General features: G+C 39.2%; 1 protein-coding gene across 2 annotated transcripts; it reads left to right on the top strand.

Annotated features, from left to right (window-relative positions):
• The first annotated feature begins 4,595 nt into the window (after positions 1-4,595).
• Positions 4,596-19,519, top strand: entpd2b (ectonucleoside triphosphate diphosphohydrolase 2b). 2 transcript variants are annotated; one of them, XM_072372052.1, is made up of 9 exons: positions 4,596-4,969; positions 8,338-8,455; positions 10,875-11,025; positions 13,420-13,570; positions 13,741-13,968; positions 16,044-16,313; positions 17,416-17,535; positions 17,669-17,803; positions 17,895-19,519. In XM_072372052.1, the coding sequence occupies exons 1-9, from the start codon at positions 4,856-4,858 to the stop codon at positions 18,108-18,110; spliced, it is 1,503 nt and encodes a 500-aa protein (XP_072228153.1). In that variant the 5' UTR covers positions 4,596-4,855; the 3' UTR covers positions 18,111-19,519. The 2 variants fall into 2 exon arrangements, with proteins under 2 accessions (XP_072228153.1, XP_072228152.1); XM_072372051.1 differs by having other exon boundaries at positions 4,597-4,969; positions 13,411-13,570.
• Positions 19,520-19,850: the final 331 nt, after the last annotated feature.

Here is a 19,850-nt window from a genome sequence, read left to right as displayed (position 1 = left end):
CCATTAAACCCCAGATGCATCCTGTAAAGGTTTGTAACTCTTGCTGGTAAAAATGAGGCAGGTGTTGGTGGTGATCCTCAGCTCTCCATCACCCTAGGTCTGCACAACATCAATCCACCTCTGTACTGCACCCCTGGCTCTTCATAAAATTATCCCACAATGTGCAAGTCCACTACGTGCTCATACAAGTCGATAGCTTGTTACAAGATCGTTAATCTGGCTCGTCAATCCACCCAGCATAGATATACTTCTCCCAGCTGTTTTGCCACATCTACAGTGATGTTGTATTTGAGTTTCAGTCACAAAAGTAATTAGTCAATATTCTGGCATCTCAGGAAGACACATTTCCATGATGAAGATAGTTAGCGAGCTAGTTGCTACTCAGTTTAATGCGATGGGGTTGGCTTTTACTTGCCTTAAATTATCAAGATTAGCTACTGTTCAATAGTCCAACTCAACAACAGAGTGAAATGATTTTCTGTGACCGTTCAGAATGATGGACAATGAAGGCCAGCGACACAGAAGTAAAGGGTTATGGATTTAATAGAATTTGAAGTGAAGAGATCAGTTCAGGAGCTATTGAGCAGGATCCAACCATGGCCTGTCACAGTTTAGTCATCCAACCATCAGTAATTTTCCATTGATCCTGCTTCTGCCCCACTCAGCCTGTCAGCCACACACACACCTCATCAGTTCACTCCACTCACCTGTGCACACAGCTGCCTCTCATCACATGCAATCAGCCCAGCATATAGTCACCAGCTCCACACTCTATCCTTTGCCAGATTGTTCTTTGCCATGCATGTCTTTCCAGCGTTCTCCTGCCAGCTTTACCGGTACCGACCTCGCCTGTCCCTGATTCCCTGCTTCGTCTGCCTCCTGGTAATTCGACCCAGCCTTCTGTCCCTGACCAAGAACTTTGCCTCTCTTCTCCTGATTCCTGTTTGCCGGTTTCTAAACCGTTCGTCTCAGTAAAGCCTTGAACTTTTTACCACTGTCTTCTGACTCCTTTGTACTGCAATTGGGTCCATACACCACCAGTTACACGGCCAGCAGCAGTAACAATGACTCCCAGCAGAGTATGTGGAAGTGAAAGATTGGGAACCAGATGGGTGATTAGCCGTCAGAGAAGTCACAATACTCCAGGAGTGAAACAGAACAGGAGCAGGTCCAGGATCCAAGAAAGGTAATAGTAATAGTTGAGGGGTCAGGGTTTCATGACATTACAGACAACGGGAATCCAGAAGCAGGGATCAGGGTCAGGTCCCGTACAGGAACGATAAACTGAAGTCGGGAATCAGGTACAGAATGCTGGCGAGTCGCCAACTGAGGTTAGAATAGAAGACAATCTGGCAACAAACTGGTTAAGAAGAGAGAGGAACAGGTGAGACTGATCAGGTAATTAGAGACTGATGCAGAGAACAGAAAATTAGCATATTGAAAGGACAGAAATGACCAAAACAAAAAGATTATAAGGTGATTGTAAGAGTTTTCTGCCTTTTATCAACTATTGTCAAACATAATGAAACACGTTACCATAAAAACTGTGCTCAAACTTAAAAAATACACTTTTAGTCAGGCTTTTAGACACAGCCTAATGTAATTAAAGTAAATAAAACCTTAACTAAATTAATTTTTTTATTAAAACTGCATCAAATCACACCAAACACTTTGGATTCGATTCACTCAAGTGAATTAAAGTGAAGTTAGACATTTGAAACCTTTGAATATATAGTAAATATATAATAAAACATCTTTTTTTGATTAGATGTAATCCTTTTATTCATCTGGTTTGCATGTAGACGGTATGTTTTTTATGCTTTTACCAACCCTTCACAAACATAACAGATTCAGTCAGGTGTGTGTGAGCTGTCCAGCAGGAGGCAGCAGAGAGCCAAAAGCAAGCTTTTCTCTTCTCAGGCTCACAAAACAAATCCAATAAAAGAGTGAATGCTGGACTTTCATTAATTAGATTGGATTTGTATTTAAAGATTGAAAAAGAAAGCATCTCAGTTTTTATATTGTTAGTGCAGAGAGCAGAGAGACTGCACTGATCTGAGATTGTACTTGCTAACATGTTTAATTCTAAAAGTAACCAGCAGCCTAAAGAGCTGTAGGTTACATCGTTACAGAGCTGCAACTGTAACTAACACTTGTAAATTGATACATCCAGTTAGTCACTGTAAAAAAAATGTGCCAGTGTTGTACAAGACCTGTTGTAATATATTTAAACAGTATATTACTCTATGTTGGATTACACTATATGACAATGTTATATCGATGTAAATCTATGAAATCCACAAGCATGGTACTCTTTATTTGCAAGGGGAAATAGAAAGGGGTTTACTGCTGTCTTCAGTTATTGTTAACAAATGGAAAAACTGTCAATTTACATCCAAGATATGTTAATTCAACTGTAACAATTATCTTGAAATCTAGTAATTCGGAGTTATAAATCCACCATGTTTTTGGTTTTTTTTTTACCAGTGATTCATCCTGGAAAATTAAGCATTGATGTGTGTTGTTTATAGAAAATGTTGCATTCGTAAGCTGAATTTTTGAGGGAGCTCACTTGTATAGAGCTTAATGACAAACAGCACCAGCACAGTCACTTTCAGGTTTAATCAAATCAAATTAGACTTGACATTAATCAAATTATAGCTGTCGGTGTTAATTAATGATGTATCACGGAAGCGGGATATTGTCAGGTGAAATATTTGTTCTTGTCCAATGGCCTTCTGTTCTGATCACAGCAGACAGCCTGTCAGAAAGAGTTATCTGAATTATTTTGATTCATAACTTCATGTAGAAAGATCATGTTTCAATTACGTCATTAATTCTGATTAATATTTGTGCTAATCTCTCAGCACTGACTGTGTGGATGTATCTGTTCTCTGCAACAAAGCAAAGGTCTGCACACATTATGAGTTCCTTTCACACCACCAACACTCCTCATCAAGATACAAAGCCACAATTTTCCTATTTTCAAATAAATTGATAAACCTGTCATCTTGATATGACGCTGCAAGAAAAACTCTGGAGAAGATGATAAGACAAGGTGAAAAGGTCGTGTACAGCTGGACCTATTATGGTCATCATGCAGCGATGGTCAATCCAGGACGTCCACGGCACAATTTCTGGAAATTTGCAGGTATGTGATCTGAAATAACACACAGGTATTATATGAGATTTGTCTCAGTTTATTTGTTTCACATTATCTCAGTAAGGCCTCTCATTATCTGGGCCTAACTGAGATAATGTGGGACAAGCTACAACTATAGGCCTATATTGCTGGGGGATCTCTCATGATGAACATTATTGTTGTCATTAACTTGTGTTTCTCTTTCTCAGCAGGTATCCCTGGTCAAAACAACGAGGTCACAACTTAATTTCCCACAATGCCACCTTCTTAAAGAGGAAGGTTCAGCTGGTACAGGTACAGTACATTTACAATTTATCAATTAAGCTGCAATTACTTGCAGTTAAAAAAAAATCTATTGTTTGACAGCTTGACAAATAGCCAATGAAGTCACAGAAGCTAATGGACCTACAAGTACAACACAAAGTGCCTTACAAGGTCAAAGGAACCAGGCAAGGAAACACAGAAAGGAAGCGGAAAAAACAGACTCAGGATTTGGTAACACATAGTAAGAATTAATGACTAATGAGCAACAACGGTGACAGCAGGTCCTGTCACAATCCTACTCAGCCTGTGAAAACAGGTGGCTCCAGAAATCGTACTCAAAGATTATTCCCAGACTGTGATAATCAGCTTATCAAAAAGTCTATATAACAATCGTAAGTTGTTAAATGTGGCAAACTCTACCGGGAAAGAAGGTAACCTGCAGGAATACTATGGCAAATGTAGGATCTATGAAACTCTTTTAATCATGTTGGTGTGTTTAACCACTCAGCTACTACTGCTCCTGCCACTGTCCAGCAATCCAAAACCCCTTTTTCCACTCCCAGCATCTGCAGCAATATTTCTTGGACTAAAAGGTCATGGTTCAAATGTCAAATGTACTGAATATCAGATATCTTCACAAACATGTACATGAACTCAGGTGGAATGTTGTCTTTTCCATTATTTATGCCAAAATATTGTGAGTGAATAATAATTTGTGAGTATGAGGTAACATGAAGAACAATTCCAGTGGTATATTAAGAAGCTGATTTCGAGCAATTCATTATAAATTCTGCTGAGGTACAGTTAAAAACTGGTTTTCTGTCAAATTAGACTGAAAAGAAGAAGAAAAGTAGATGAACAAAGAATGTGTAAACCTTCAGAGAAAACTTAATTTCCTTGCTTTGGTCAGTCATTCAAGTGAAGACAATAGGCAAGTTTGGTTTTAAGCTGCATCCATTCATATGCAAAGACTGGATGAAAACAACGAGCTTTGCAGCACTTGAGTCCTATATAGTCTGGATCCGCGATACACATCAGGGATTCAATCATTTTAAATGTATTTATCCCCATTCCTTAAAATAATGAGATAATCATGTTGGGGGTTTGGGTTGTACAGTGGGTCCGCCCAAGCTCGAGTCCTTGAATGTCAACGAGCAGCTCTGGCTACGATAAAGACATTTTTCCCTCATTGGAGCTGTTTCCATGCAACAGAGAGAAGCTTTCAGTCGCACAGGAGGAGGACTTGCTCAGGACATAAATTTAAGTCAGGCTTTGCTATCGCCAGTGAAATGTCAACCAGGAGGCAGGCGGCAGGGGAAGCGTGACCACGAGCGGGCTGCGAGACAGAAGCCAGAGCGCATCATCCACCTTTTCTATTTGGCCGCTGTTAAGTGAGCGCTCATATTTCCAGCAGACGCACAGCGAAGCGTCACTTCTCATTTTCACTTCATGGCTCATCGCTCCGCTCTTTACGCCCCCTTCGCACTGCTGGTGTTTGGACTTGTCGGTATCCTCCTCCTCACTATCCCCACCAAAGACGTCCAAGAGGCGCCGGGGTTCATGGTAAGGTCGGTTACTCCGGGTATTTTTGGATGAGCGTTAGTGTGCGTGTCAGGTTGTTGCGGATGGAGTGTCACCAACCCTCTGCCCTGCGGGTGGCAGGCACAGAGTAAAGGGGTATTACTGAAGACTTATTTTACATTCCCAGCTGGATGTAGGTTACTCTTATTTTTTTGCCCCCACTGTATTTAGTAAAGTGTATCCTCCCCTCAGATCTTCAGATAATGCGTTATATCCGCACAGGTTTTGAACTCTGACTCTATGGAAGTCATTTATTAACGAAACTTTTAAATGCGTTATTACATAACACGGGAGGTTTATATGAGGAAAAAATAGAAACATTTTGTGGATTTAATCAAATATAGAATCTGGGGATTGTATACGTTTCATGTTCTAATAATTGATTTCCTGGATTTTTGTAAGAAGGCTGTCAGAGTTCAAATGATGCATGAATGCAATCTCTTTTCAAAGTTGTACAAAAAAATAGAAATGCTGTAAATCTAAGGGAAAGTTTTATTAGATTCCTGATCCACGGCTGACACAGCTGCTGGTGGTAATGCACAACAGTGTCATTTGATAAAAAAAGAAGCTTCCTCTCTTACTTTTTGAACAGGTGTGTTTAGATATCACCTGACCAAACCGCCTTGTTATAGCACATGCTTTTTTTTTTTTTTCAAACTCAGTGTGCTTGTTTAACTCTAACCCTCCCAACACGTGGGAGAAAGGAAACGTGTAAAGTAAAGATAAACCTCAGCTGGGCAGATGTAGGACAACTGTCCGTGTGCCTGATATTTAAAAAAAAGCCTCCAAGCAAGTGTTGAAACTATTTTCTTGGCAGTGGCCAGGATGTCAATCTGTTATCAGTAATGTATCGAGGTGAACTCATAACTGAAATACTGATAAACTGCACATGCCTCCTTTTAGTGACAGATAATATGGAAAACTTCCCCATGGAGGCATATGCCAGTGAATGCACAACTAAGATAATTTGTTTACAGATGATGGGAAAACTAAAGAGATGAAACGGTGCTGCAATGTTGCTCAGGCTCACACACCAGGATTTTACTCCAGTCAGCTCCAGCTCCCTCTGTTCCCTTCTTTTTGTCCTCCCTTCCAGATACCCCATGGTTCCTTTGTAGCTATGATGAAGCTGCTCTTTCACCAAGTCACAACGTGGAGGCTAGTCACACACACACATGCACACACACACAAGACAACTAAAGAGATTCTCTTACATTTTGCAAGGACACAAATGCGTCAGTTCCAGTAAAGTATCAGATGAAAGGACAAAACTGACCAGTGGAGCTTATCTTGTTTTGGGCAAGTGCTAATGTGAGTTCCTACAACTGGCTGCACAGCTCAAATGAGATGCAGAGAAACACGTGCACACATCTCTTACATACTGTTACACTGACTTAGAAGCTGTGTGTTAGCATAGCTGTGGATGGATATGCATGTTTATCCACAAGCCCAAATCAAAAAAAGTCAAAAGTGCTGATTTTGAAAAGATGAACTAAGAAATAAAAAGTGCAGGGCTTTTTACATTTACTTTGACTTTTATTTATTTGCAGACAGTATTAACCTATTCTAATTAAGATTTTCTCATCAACTTTATTCAGTTTGTTATTAAACATTAAGAGTTGGATTTGGACCAATTTATGGCTGGTGATGACGGGAAAATAACTGTTATGCCGACAGGCAATTGTGATCATGATTTGGTGCCAAAGCAGCAGACATGAAAGGTTTAGTCTTTGAGGAGCAGAGATGGGCAGAGTCTTGAGTTTGTCAGCAAATGAAAACATCTTTCCTAAACAAAAGATTGCACAGGATTGTATATTTTCCCACAGCTGTGTATGTCATTTTTAAACCATTCAAATAATCTGGAGGAATTCTTAGTGTGCAAAGGACAAGAGCTCACTCCTAAGCTGCAACAGTGTTATGTTGCATCAAGAAACGTCCCTCATCAATAATATAACCACATGGATAAGGGATTACTATGTGAACCTGTGTCAAGCACTAAGATTTGAAATTGTATTAACAAATGCATCCCTTAGACTTTACTGTACTGAAAAATAAGTCCTTTTGTTCTCTTCTCTGGGCTCGGAGGTGTCTGTGTTGGACAATCACAGAGTGGAAATATGTACTGTTCGCAGGCCAATCAGTATTCAAGATTTCTATTTATTTTTTTCTCAAAGAAATAGATGCCATGTGTTCTGGTGCAAAGATGAAAACGGAACCAGGTCATGAGCCTTTTGTATGAGAGTCAGTCAGTTAACAATATTCACCAACCCGCCTCCTCCTTAAAACCAGCTTAGGTTTTTGAATTCTTAAAATTGCAACCTTTCAGCTGATAACCGAATGAGTTTGCGTTGTCATGTCTGTTTTTATGCAGCGCTGCCTCAGGCCCTGAAGATCGCGCGGGCAAGCAGTCGTAATTTTCGTAAAAAAATACGAATATAAAGGGAATAAACACATTTATTTTAATTTTATTTATTTTAATTTTATTTATTTTAATCTGTTACATAGCCCTGGATGTAGCTTGAAAATGTCAGAGAACGCATTATGACTTATTTGCCCTTTTCTTCTTTTATACTTGTCCTTGCATGTTTGTGCTCTCATCTGCATTATGCTGAGAACTTGCTTATTTTTTTGTTTGAAGGGCTTCACAATGAAAAGAATCAGCCTTTTAAATAATTGGGACATGTCAGTAGCAAGAAGAGAACTGTCTATTTGTCTTGTTTCATTGTCTGTCATGTTTATTCTAATGTTTTCACAGCTCAATAGAAATATCTAAAGCCTATACAACACAATTCAACCACTTCAATACCAAAAGTACATGTGATATAGAGAGTTAGCCAAAGACCGAAAAACTATTTGTTTTAAAGTACTGGCATCAGTGCATATTGTCAAAACATTATCTTTTGATGACAGGCAGTGAAAATGAACCTTATCAGGGAGACATGATTAAAAAAAAAAAAACACTGCAAAGATGAAAGGATTTCTGTAATTGCCTCTTGTTTTCTGGTACCTGTTCATATCCTGGAAGCTGCATTTTGGAATAATATCAAAGAGTAAAGGGAATTGCAGTGATCAAGCTGTGAAGACATAAAAGCAGATGTGCAGAATATGTAATATGACACCCTGGAGGCTGTCTTTGAAGACTGGCGGTACTAGTTAACCTAATCTGCCGCCAAAAGTTTTCCAGATGCCAAAAGTTAAGGTCATATTCCCCTGATCATAAATTACTTCAATGTTTTTCTGTCTCATTAATTGGAGTTTTCAAAGCTCTTGTCACAGTTAACTTCCAGAGAGTCTCACTCTGTTTACAACTAATTCAGATGTGTTTTTGTGTGTATGTTTCTTCTCTGTAGTATGGGATTGTCCTGGATGCTGGTTCTTCACACACAGCTTTGTATATCTACAAGTGGCCTGGAGACAAGCAAAATGGCACTGGAGTGGTCACCCAGCATAGTGAATGCCACGTGAAGGGTAACTATCAGTACTTTATCCGCCAAAACCAATGCTTTGCATGGCAAATACAAGATGAGTGTTCTCGTACACTCTTCATTATCACAGATCCAACAGTGACCCTGGAAATGCTTGTTCATTTGTAGTTTCAGTATGTCCCAAACGCATTTTCTCACGCTCTTTTCTGTTTCATGCCTCTACAGTTAGCTGTATTTTTCTTACAACAACGAGCACCTAAATGCGTGTCCACCAAACGGAAGCAGTCTCATTTTGGCATATTGCAGCAAACTTAGAATAAGACATTGTACAATCATGTAAAAAGATCATCTTGTCCTTACCAGCTCTTAAAATTAGGTAAAGACAATCACAGGTGAAGAACAACATGTGTGATATTTCTCCATGTCATTATTTATTTCAACATAAGAAACTATAAAAAACAAATTTTCTTCTCAGAAGTAGACATCCCAGCAAGTTCACCCTAAGGACTGCCCAATGCTAAGAGACAATGTAAAAAAACTCTAGAGCTACATCTCAGACTCTACAGGCCTCAGTTAGCATGTTAAATGTTAAAGTTCATGACAGCACAATTAGAAAAAGACTGAACAAGTATGGCTTGTTTGGAAGGGTTGCAGGAGAAAGCCTCTTCTCCCTAAAAAGAAAATGGCAGCACAGCTTAGGTTTGTAAAGCTGAATCTGAGCAAACCACAAGACTTTTGGATGGACAAGACCAAAGTGGAGATGTTTGGTCCTAATGCACAGCAGCATGTTTGGAGGAAACCAAACACAGCATATCAGCACAAACACCTCATACCAGCTGTCAAGCACGGTGGTGGAGGGCTGATGATCTGGGCTTGTTCTGCAGCCACAGGACCTGGACACCCTGCCATCATTGAGTCCACCATGAACCAAAACTGGATAATATATCAGAACAATGATCACAACCCCAGCAGCAAATCTACAACAGAATAAGTGAAAATGAAAAGAATCAAGAAGTTGCGATGGTCGAGTAAAATTCCAGACCTCAACCTGACAGAAATTCTGTGGCCAGACCTTAGGAGAGCTGTACATAAATGAATGCCCACAGACCTCAATGAACTGAAGCAATGTTGCAAACAAGAGTGGAATTAACTTCCTCAACAATGATGTGAGAGACATAAAATAGTGATTTGATTTTATTACATTACAGCACAGACAGTAAAACACATTGTTCTCACAAACTGAACCATCGTTTCCCATTTCACCATGAAAATAACATGTTATATTTCATCAGTGTGAAATGGCCTTGTCAGATGAGATGATCTATTGAGGGATTTCTGAGAAACCTCTCTATCTTACTGTAAATCAATTTCACGAAGTATGAGTATGAGATCTGTCATTTCTGGTAAAAGGATTCCCTTTGGATGGAGAAAAGCAACTCGTCCACATTGGTTTCAGAATTTGGTTTAATGGCCCTCATGCAGGCGGCAGGCATTTCTAGCCTCATGGGTGTGAACTGTTTGCACCGTGACATATATGAATACATATATGTCATATATTGCAGTCACTGACCAAGTTCATAATCTTGGAGTGTTGATAGACTCAGATCTGCAGCCACATAAAAGCCTTCGCCAAGGCAGCTTTCTACCAACTCAGAAACATCAACAGAAACTAATCCATGCATTCATCTCCAGTAGACTCGATTACTGTAATGGTCTTCTAATTTGACTGTTAAAAAAGAGCATTAAACATCTGCAGCTCATCCAGAACGCTGCTGCTAGAGTTTTAACCAGGAGTAAGAGATCTGAACACATCACACCAGTTTTAAAATTTTTACTCTGGCTTCCAGTGAGTCACAGAAGAGATTTTAAAAGCCTACTGATGTTTTACAAATCCCAGAACGGTTTAGGCTCAAAATACATCTGTGATATGTTCAGAGAATATAAACCCAGCAGAGCTCCTAGATTCAAGGACTCAGGTCAGCTGGTCCAGTCCAGAGTCCAGACTAAACCTCGAGAAGCAGCATTTAGCTGTTATGCTGCAAACAAGTGGAACAAACTGCCAGTGGAGATTAAACTGTCACCAAATGTAGACATTTTTAAATCCAGGTTAAAAACATTTATTTTCTCATGTGTCTATGCATGAAATCTGCACGGTATCTTTTAACTTATCTTGTTTTAATTGTTTTAATTTCATTTAAATTATTTTATTTGTTTCTCTTTATATTCTTTAATGTATTTTTAATGCTTCTTCCACTCCTTGCTGTAATGCTTTTATTTCATGTAAAGCACTTTGAATTGTTTTGTACATGAAATGTGCTGTACAAATAAATTTGACTTGACTTGACTTGACTTGACTTGACTTGACGTATGGGTCACCGCAGCTAATACTGTTTTTTGTGAACATGAGAACATGTGTCAAACGACTGAATATGTAATTGTTACTCTGCTCATCACTCATTCAGGTGGGGGAATCTCTAGCTATGCAGGTCAAAAGGGGAAGGCGGGGCAGAGCTTACAGGCATGTCTGGACCAGGCAGTAAAAGAAATACCCAAAAACAGACACCAGCTAACACCCGTTTACCTGGGAGCCACAGCTGGCATGAGACTTCTCACGTGAGTCACTTCGTCTGTCTATGTTTGTGTGAAAAGACTCTTTGTTTCTGTTGGACTATCTGTAGTGATATAAGAATATGTCTGGTTGTTGTTCCAATAAGGAAATTCACACTATCATTGGGTTTGCTTATGTGTCCCATTTTGTTGTGAAAAGCACAAACAACTTATGCAGCTATGATCACGTCAGATGCAGGGTCATAAGCTTAAACACACCCTGCGCACTTAAGAGTTTCTTGTTAAAATCAACAACTTGAACCCTAATGCACTGTAGAGTACAGTCACAGGGTATGATATTGAAAAAATATATGTTGTAAGCTCTGAGGCAGGCAATAGAAGTGAGTGCAGGTGAAGGAAATGTTGTTAGGGAGGCTCGGAAAGGAAGAAGACTGAAGAGTTAGCCTTACTGATTGAGGGTAGAGGCCGGTGGATCATGCTGTGAATGTAAGGAGACTTCTGAGTGATTACAACAGTAATAATGATAATGATAAGTGGCAGCCAAGCTGGAGGCTGGTGGAGCGGGCCAAACAAGGCGCGAGCTCGGGATGCATGCAAGCTGGTGGTTGTGGAGGCAGGACTGAGTGGAGTGAAGGAAGGGGAAGACAGTTGAGCAGCAGTTGGTTAGATACAAACAGGCATGCAAATGTAGTTAGTGGTGGACTTGAGGCACAGGAACTGCAGCATTAAAATGAATTGGGGTAAAAGAAAAAAGATTTACACGGTCACAAAATAAGCCAAGGAGGCTAAAGGGCACCACAGTGGATAACTGAACTATTTGGGAAAAGCTGATGAGAAACCGAATGATAATAATGATTTCTTGAGAAATAAGCAAACAAAACTTAAACATTATATGATGAAGGCACCCACTTTGTGAGAGAATACAAAACTGAAAGATGTACTCAGAAAAAAACAGAAAATGTTTAACATGCAGTGAATACCAGAGTTAGCTAAGGAGGCCAACAGCATAATAGATTGATATGATGGAGGTAGGAACATCTATCTATGAACATTTTTACAATTGTAAGTCTTTCCTTTTGTCTCTGATCCACCATCCACGTTGCTCCAGCACAGTTACAGGGACGTCTGGCATAAATGGGCTAACAGGACTAAACCTCACTTACTTGAGAAAATAAATGTTAAATAAACTTTGAAAAGGTTATTTTAAAATTTGGTGAAACATAGACTAGAAACAGCTCCAAATAGTTACAAGAAAAACGCAGAATCCCTCTAATCTGGGCTCATCAGATCACACAACCCAGAGTGAAATCTTTACGCTCACTAGAAAAATAAAGCCTTGTTTAAATTAACCTCACTGATAAGTGGTTTTCTTAAGGCTGTTTAGTCTTTTCACATGTGGAAATGTTCTAAAATTGCACTGTTAAACATTGCTGTGATATGATTTCACCACACATATAAATACTCTCTGATCATGATCATTTCAAGATTTTCTTGCTCTAAGATGATGGTTTACCACTCTCCTTCCAGGTTTTCACAATGCATTGGACATTTCTTTACCTAATTTTAGTAGTTTTAGCAGTCTCACTAGTAGTTTTGTTTGCCTGGCCCAGATGAATAGGAAAATGAGGACACAGGATGTTTGTGGAACAAAGGACATTTGTTCTGACATATTTGTTTGAGGGGTAAAAGGACACTCCTGGTTGTTTCATTAAACACAGGTGGTAACAGTGTCTTTTGGCCAGGTAGTGTAGTTATAGTACAAATTATACTCAACAATTTCTCACAGATTTATACCAACATTGCACTCAGGCTTGCAGCTGAAATTCCAAGGAGTCACCAGTTTTGGAAATGCACAGCTTTCAAATAAAGAAACAAAGCTCACACATCATGAAAGAGCCAAGGGTAGTCAAATTTATTCAAATATAAGTCTGTGGCATGTAACTTGTTTTCCAATTACTCAGTCAGGGGTGCCCAGGTAAATTATCTGTTCAAACACATTCTCTTCTTGACTCTTTGATGAAAAGCTATTACAAAGTGGTTTAAAGGTGCTACAGAACAGCCTCCCTCAACAGCCTCGCTGACTCACAAATTCATTTGCAACTGACAGATTCCTTTTGTTAAGGCATCTGTGTAGTCCTGTTAGATTTCATGGAGTCTTCAGGGCTGTCTTCAGTAGATTTTTATGCGGCCAGTGATTCGGATCAAACATTAACTGATTTTACCAGGGCATGTTCATGACAATTTCAAACTCAGAATTAAAATCTTGTTGAATTTCCAGTTTTAGAAGGTTGAAGTAAAAATAAGCTATGTTTTATTGAAGAAAAAAAGCCCTGAAATGTTTGGAAATCCAGTTGTTTTGTTTTGCCTCTATGTGTCTTAACTGAAGCTATAAAGGTGTGTGACACCAATGAAGTGAAATTTTCTTTTAAGAATTTCCAGCCCGGAGGAGTCAGATCAGATCCTACAGGAAGTGGGCCAAAAAATCCGGTTGTACCCTTTCAACTTCCGAGGAGCAGCCATATTAAGTGGACAAGAGGAGGGAGCATATGGTTGGGTGACTGTCAACTATCTGTTAGAGAACTTCATTAAGGTACTCAAACTTGTCTAAAGAATGTTTTTTTTTTTTAATAAACTCAATAAGGGAAATAAATTCATGTCATTGCAACGATTTTGAAATTTTCCAGCAACAAAGAGCTAATGAGGACAGTGTCCCTTTAACCTCTTTTCTGATTCAGTTTTCCTGATTGCTTCTCTTTGTAGTATGGTTTTGTGGGGCACTGGTTCAGTCCCGACAGACCTACAGTGGGAGCGCTGGATTTTGGTGGGGCGTCCACGCAGATAACATTTGCTACTCATGAGCCAGTAGAAGATGAACGTGACATGATGAAGCTGCGACTTTATGGTCAGGAATACTCTCTGTACACACATAGCTTCCTGTGCTATGGGCAAGATCAGTTCCTCAAGAGACTGTTGGCTCAAATCATTAAGGTAGAGAAACGTGTTTGTCGTGATATTGGGATAAGATGTATTGTATGCACATTTTGGTTTTTAAAATGAACTTATTGCTACATAAGGACACCAACTGGCTCCAAGTTTGACACAGGATACAACACCAGCCCTACTGAGAGATTAAAAGCACCGGTGAAATAGAAATCTTTGTTAAAAACCTTAGAGAGTTAAAAGAATAAAAACAATGTTGTGCTCCCAAGGCTGATAGTGATCATATTTCAGGTTTTAGTCTAAATGATGAAAGGAAATTTATTATGCCCCTTTTTCAAGTTGACAGAATTTCCTGAGGTCTTCTCAGCCATATCTACACAAAAATGTCTTCCTCCCTTGTGTTCATTCATATAGGGAATGAGCTTATAACTTATAATCACACTAAAAGAAGATGCAGCCTCCGGGGGCAATTGATGTTTTTTTTTTTAAATGCCCGTTAAGGCTGACAGTGTGTTGGTAAAAATAATGTATTTAAGCCTTAACTACCAGGCATCAGGGGCCATTTGGATGGCTACATGACATCCAGTCCTTGATCCCCAAAATGAAGGGGGCACCCTATCCCTGTAAAAGAAAGGAGTGGGGCCAGGAGGTGCTGCAGACCCAAGGGAAGGAATTGGGATTGGACTTTTGTGGGTTGTTAGAATAAAAAACACTTGAGAATGACGCGGAAACAAGTTGTATGTCCCCTCTGCTGCAGTTGTTTAGAGAACACCCCTATGGATCTCATTTAAAAGTAAGAACAAACTATCTGTTTGGTCATTTTGATTGGAGGACTCCTTGATCTAAACAGCCCTGTTCAGAACAGCCGTTTTTAGGGGTGGGTGGGCCAAATTACAGAGCATACATTTTTAACAAGCAAGCTAACTTGTTAACTTCACAAACAGCTCAAGAATCACATAGCCGTTGTTTTTCATTTACATTAACCTGCTGTTCAGCTACAGATAGTGGGCATGATCCCTCTTTTAGCTACAATCTCATCACTAGTCATATGTCCAGGTTGGTAAAACAGTCTAACAAGAAGTGATTGGCAAATATTAACATATTTTTGAAAGTAACAATGAGTGCTGCTGAAAACAGAGCAGTTTGCACGCAAAGCTCTTTTCATGGTTCTAACTCGGTTGTGGCATCTGACCAGGCTGCAAATTCAGTTAATCTTTCTTTATATAGCTCCAATTTAGAGCAGAAATCGTCTCTAAGCCCTCCACACAAAGCAAGTCCAATTGCATCAAATCAGTACACAGCGTTTCAGTTAGATCCAATTCAATATAACTGCACTTGTGAAAATCCACTTCATAAAATGTAGCAAACTAAGGAAACCACTAATTCTATCAAATCTTCAATTGAGTTCATCCCTCATCCTGAGAATACATGAAATGACGGATAACGTTGGAGGCGAAGAACTCCCTTTTCACAGGAAGAGACCTCAGTACAACTAGTATCCGGGAAAGCGACCATCTGCTCTGACCAGATGGGAGTTGAGAGGAAGGACAGAGGCACAAATCCTAAAACCCAGGCCTAGGATGCCTGCAATGAGAAAGAAAAACATCTCATAGATTGAGTGAATTATTCGGTTGTCGCCACTTTGAATACCCAAATGCCCTCAAGCACAGAATGATACTGAGGAGAAATTACCCCCCTGTGTTTGTAGTTAACTGAAATGCACTTGGATCGTCCCTGTGTATTTCCCCAGTGAACTTCTGATGTCTCTTCGATCCCTCACTAAGATTTAAAATGAATTTTTTAAATGCTGTGCAACTGCTGCACATGTGTTTTTGTGATACCTCTGCATCCCTTCCAAAAGTGGATTGTTCCATAGCAGGAGAGCATAGTGCAATAATTTTTTAAACACAGATTTGCAGGATTTTTAAGTAACTTCACTGTATTGTTTTGCACTTCATGGAGGTTGTTGGCACTAGATTTAGAATTAGATACTAAAATTAGATTAGCCATGTAGTCTTGGCCAGACTGCGGTTATTATATTGTAAAATACCCATTGTAATCCTAATTATTTTATTATTTCATGACAAGGGGAAATGTCAGCCCATTCTCTCTTTTTCTTTCAGTCTCAAGGTTACTCAGAGTCAATCACTCACCCCTGCTATCCCGCTGACCACAGCAAGGAATTGAAAATGGACAGTATATTCAACTCACCATGCACAGCAAAGCACAGGCCCAGCTCCTACAACCCTCAGATTTCTTTTACAGTGCGAGGCAGCGGACATTATGAGCACTGTCTGGGGAATGTGTCCGAGATGTTCTCCTTTGACAACTGTCCCTTCTCGCAGTGCTCCTTTGACAAAGTATTCCAACCGAGTGTCACCGGTGGCTTCATGGTAAGAGTGATGGCAGAAAGCTGTGACATCATAAACTAAAGGTCAACTTCAATGCACACAAATTCATTTGTGTGTAACTTTTGTTTTTCCCCTTTAACACCACAGATATGGAAACGTTTGCATTTACATGTATGAAACTTTAATACAATCTACCCTGCACAGTTAATGTAAAATACAAAAGATGTTTCTGTTGGATCAGCAGTTATCTAAACCTGTAGGTGATAATTGGGTGTTAAACGAAATGATTCCCTCAAAGTAGTTTTAACAAATGTCGTAGTGTACTAGTATTGATGAAAACCATTCTGTTAAAATAATTAAATCAATATCTTGGTGATAACACATATATGATAATATCCTGTATATACAAACATTATGTTTATGTATTTAGCAGATGCTTTTATCCAAAGCGACCTACAAATGAGGATATAACATTTCAGCTAACGTCAAAGCTAACAATATTGCAGATTATATAAAAGGAGACTAAACAATAAAGTTGGTATTTTAGAAATTTGATTCTTTCAAGTTTTCTGTAGATGGTATCATTATTATTAGTATCGTTAGTATCGTTATGGTGAATGATTTCAGCCATTATGATAGTAAAGCAAAAATCAGATCCTAACCCATACCAGTGTTTTAATTTTTTTTTATTTGATATAAAACGAACAAAACAAATGTTTTTTAAAATCTTTTTTTTAGTCTTTATAAATTTTGGGGGGTTATAAAAGCGATCCAATTCCTTGACTGTGTTCTGTTTCCAGTCAACCAGCGAGGAATACAACAAATTACTGGTCATAGTAGAGAAATAAACTACCGCATAGCCTTCTACAGACTTGTTAGATGCTTTTGGCTGTACAAATCCTACTTATATTGTGTAGAAATGTATTCAAATAAAATTAAAGAACCATTTAACCATCTAAGTCGAGAAAGAAATGCCGGTCCTGATGAAGCTTAAGTAAGCACTGCATGACTGTGAAGGGCACCGAAAAGTAAAAATATGGGCTACTCTTTTGTATGATGTCATTCTGTTTCTCTGGATCACCTTCAGCGTGCTTTGAATTACCCATGACCAAGCTTTTGTATTTCGCCCCTTCTATATTTTCAGGCATTTTCTGCATTCTTCTACATTCACTCCTTCCTGCAGCAAATCACTGGGATCACTGTGAGCACTCCGCAACAGCTGGAGGAAGCAGCCAAATCAGTGTGCAGCTTGAGTTTCAGTCAAGTAATGGTCTTTATTTATTCATTGCACAACTGGTGGTACACTCCAGACTACGTCCACGTACATTTAGACAGGGGAGCATCATTTAGGATTTTGAATTCTTTGTCATTTTAACACGTTCTGGCTTATGTTGCAGATGATGCTTCAAGCCCCAGCTCAAAAGTCTCGTTTGCAGAACTACTGTGCCTCCTCTGTGTTTGTCATGACTCTCATCTTGAGGGGATACGGTTTCAATGACACATCATTCCCACACATTTCCTTCCAGAAAAAGGTCACTCACCACATTTCAAAATAGAAAATATTACTTTAAAAGAAAATCCATAAACGTTCAGTGCATCAACATGTTTGTGCTGCTCCTGCAGGCTGGGGACACCTCAGTGGGTTGGGCTCTTGGCTACATGCTGAGTTTGAGCAGTTTGCTGCCTGCAGAAGAAGTGGGGCTGCGGAGGGCCCTGACGCCGGGAGCGTGGGGAATGCTCATCGTACTCTTTGTCATGGTTCTCGTCGCAGCACCGGTCCTTGTTTTGCTTCGACTCCAAAAAGGGAGGAAGAAAGAAGGTGGTGAAAGTCCCATCTAGATTCTTCTGGTGCAGTTAGAAGAGGGCCGCACAGAGTTTTGTTTTTACTTGTTTTAGCTCAGCACACCAACATCTTTCATCTGAACTGAATCTGACTCAGAGGCTGAAGTTTTACAGTATCACATTTCAGGGTGTTCATTCACAACGAGCAAGTGTATAATGAGTGAGATTTTTTTTTTGCAGTTTCTCAGTCAACTTCAACATACAAATTGCTCTGTGTAGTATACCCACTGTATTTTCTAATGCCATAGACTTAGATATGACTGTATTATTTTACTTAGTTCATCTCTGTAACCTCAAGGATGTGTAAAACTTCATCTCCTCTGTAGTTCAGTTTATGTAGGAGAAACCATGGTCTAATCAATGAGGGGAAGGACGTATCTAACTTTTGTTTGCTGAAGAAGTGAGCCAGCATAATGAAAAACGTAGCAATGACCAAATAATATGCAGAGCACAACACTACCCCCTGGTGGCAATAGTCACACAGTCAAGGTCTGAAATTTTTTTCTTTTTTTTGTTGTCGACCCAATTTTTACATGTTTTGAATTCTAAAAAAAAATCTGACGTTTTGCTTTTACTAAAAGAAATAAAAGAAAACAAACTGTCTGCACCCCTCTGCATTAAACTGAAGCCCATTTTAGAGACTGCAACCATTTAAGTGGGTAAAAAAACTCCAATTTATTTCTATGTTTTTCAGTTTGATAGCTTTCATTCACATTTTAGTCTTATTCACATGAGTAACATGAAGATATGGTGAAGTGAAGTTTTTTTTTGTACATTTTTTTTTTACATTTGTTACCAGGAAGTTTCTGGAGGCATTTGAGCACCTTGGACGAGTCTTGAACAGCAATATTTGATCATTATGGAAAAACAACATTTTTCAACAGCGACATTTTGTTTTGTTTAACATAAATACAAAACTGCACAACGACTACATGAGTGCATTTGTTTATTGATCTTAAGCCTGCAAATATATATATAATATAATTGGGATGATATTAAATTGACACAGACTTCACTCTTGGTTCACAAAGTCTCACAGTGCGGCGAACAGCAGATAACCAAATCTTATACAATGTCCCTGGAACATATAATCAGTTGTTAACTGTATTAGAAAGGTGTTTATAAGTGCATAGTGATATAATTTTCTTAACTGAATCAATGTGGTGTTGTATTGCATTGTATGATATTGTAAAAGCACATATTGGACCACAAAAAAATGGCACTTAAAGGCCTGTGTCATGTAAACTAGAGTGTGAGGTATAACATAGAAAATGATGTATCTAACGCTAAAACTGGTCTGAATCTTAAATTTAAGTTCCATGATGAAACTTATTGTTGTTGTCATTCCAACCCCAGGGTGTGTTGATAAAATGTGTCTGCTTCAAATAAAGATTCTGGCAGCAACATTTTAGCCTCTGGGCAAGCTTTGTTTTAGCTCTTTTTACCCGTTTGAGATGCATTAAAGACCTAATAGCCCACATAGTATAGGTCACACTTGACCTTGAGTAACAGCGCTGATTCAGGGTGAGCGTGACTGCCTGAACTCAGCCACATATCTACCAGACATGGCCAAAATCTGTATATTGTGAGCCACGTTTGGTCCTCACAACCTTTGCCAGAACCCATGTCAAATCCAGTTTATATAATTTGGGCCGCATCCACAACACATCGTAACCCGAGTTAGGCCTCGTTCATGACCTCTGGGTCACAACTGGCCGACATAACACTTGCATATGA

Source organism: Leuresthes tenuis, unplaced genomic scaffold, assembly GCF_036924035.1.
Source record: "Leuresthes tenuis unplaced genomic scaffold, fLeuTen1.0.hap1 SCAF_19, whole genome shotgun sequence".
NCBI classification, from domain to species: domain Eukaryota; kingdom Metazoa; phylum Chordata; class Actinopteri; order Atheriniformes; family Atherinopsidae; genus Leuresthes; species Leuresthes tenuis.
The sequence above is the reverse complement of the archived record's forward strand: the minus strand, read 5'-3'. Positions and strand labels throughout refer to the sequence as shown.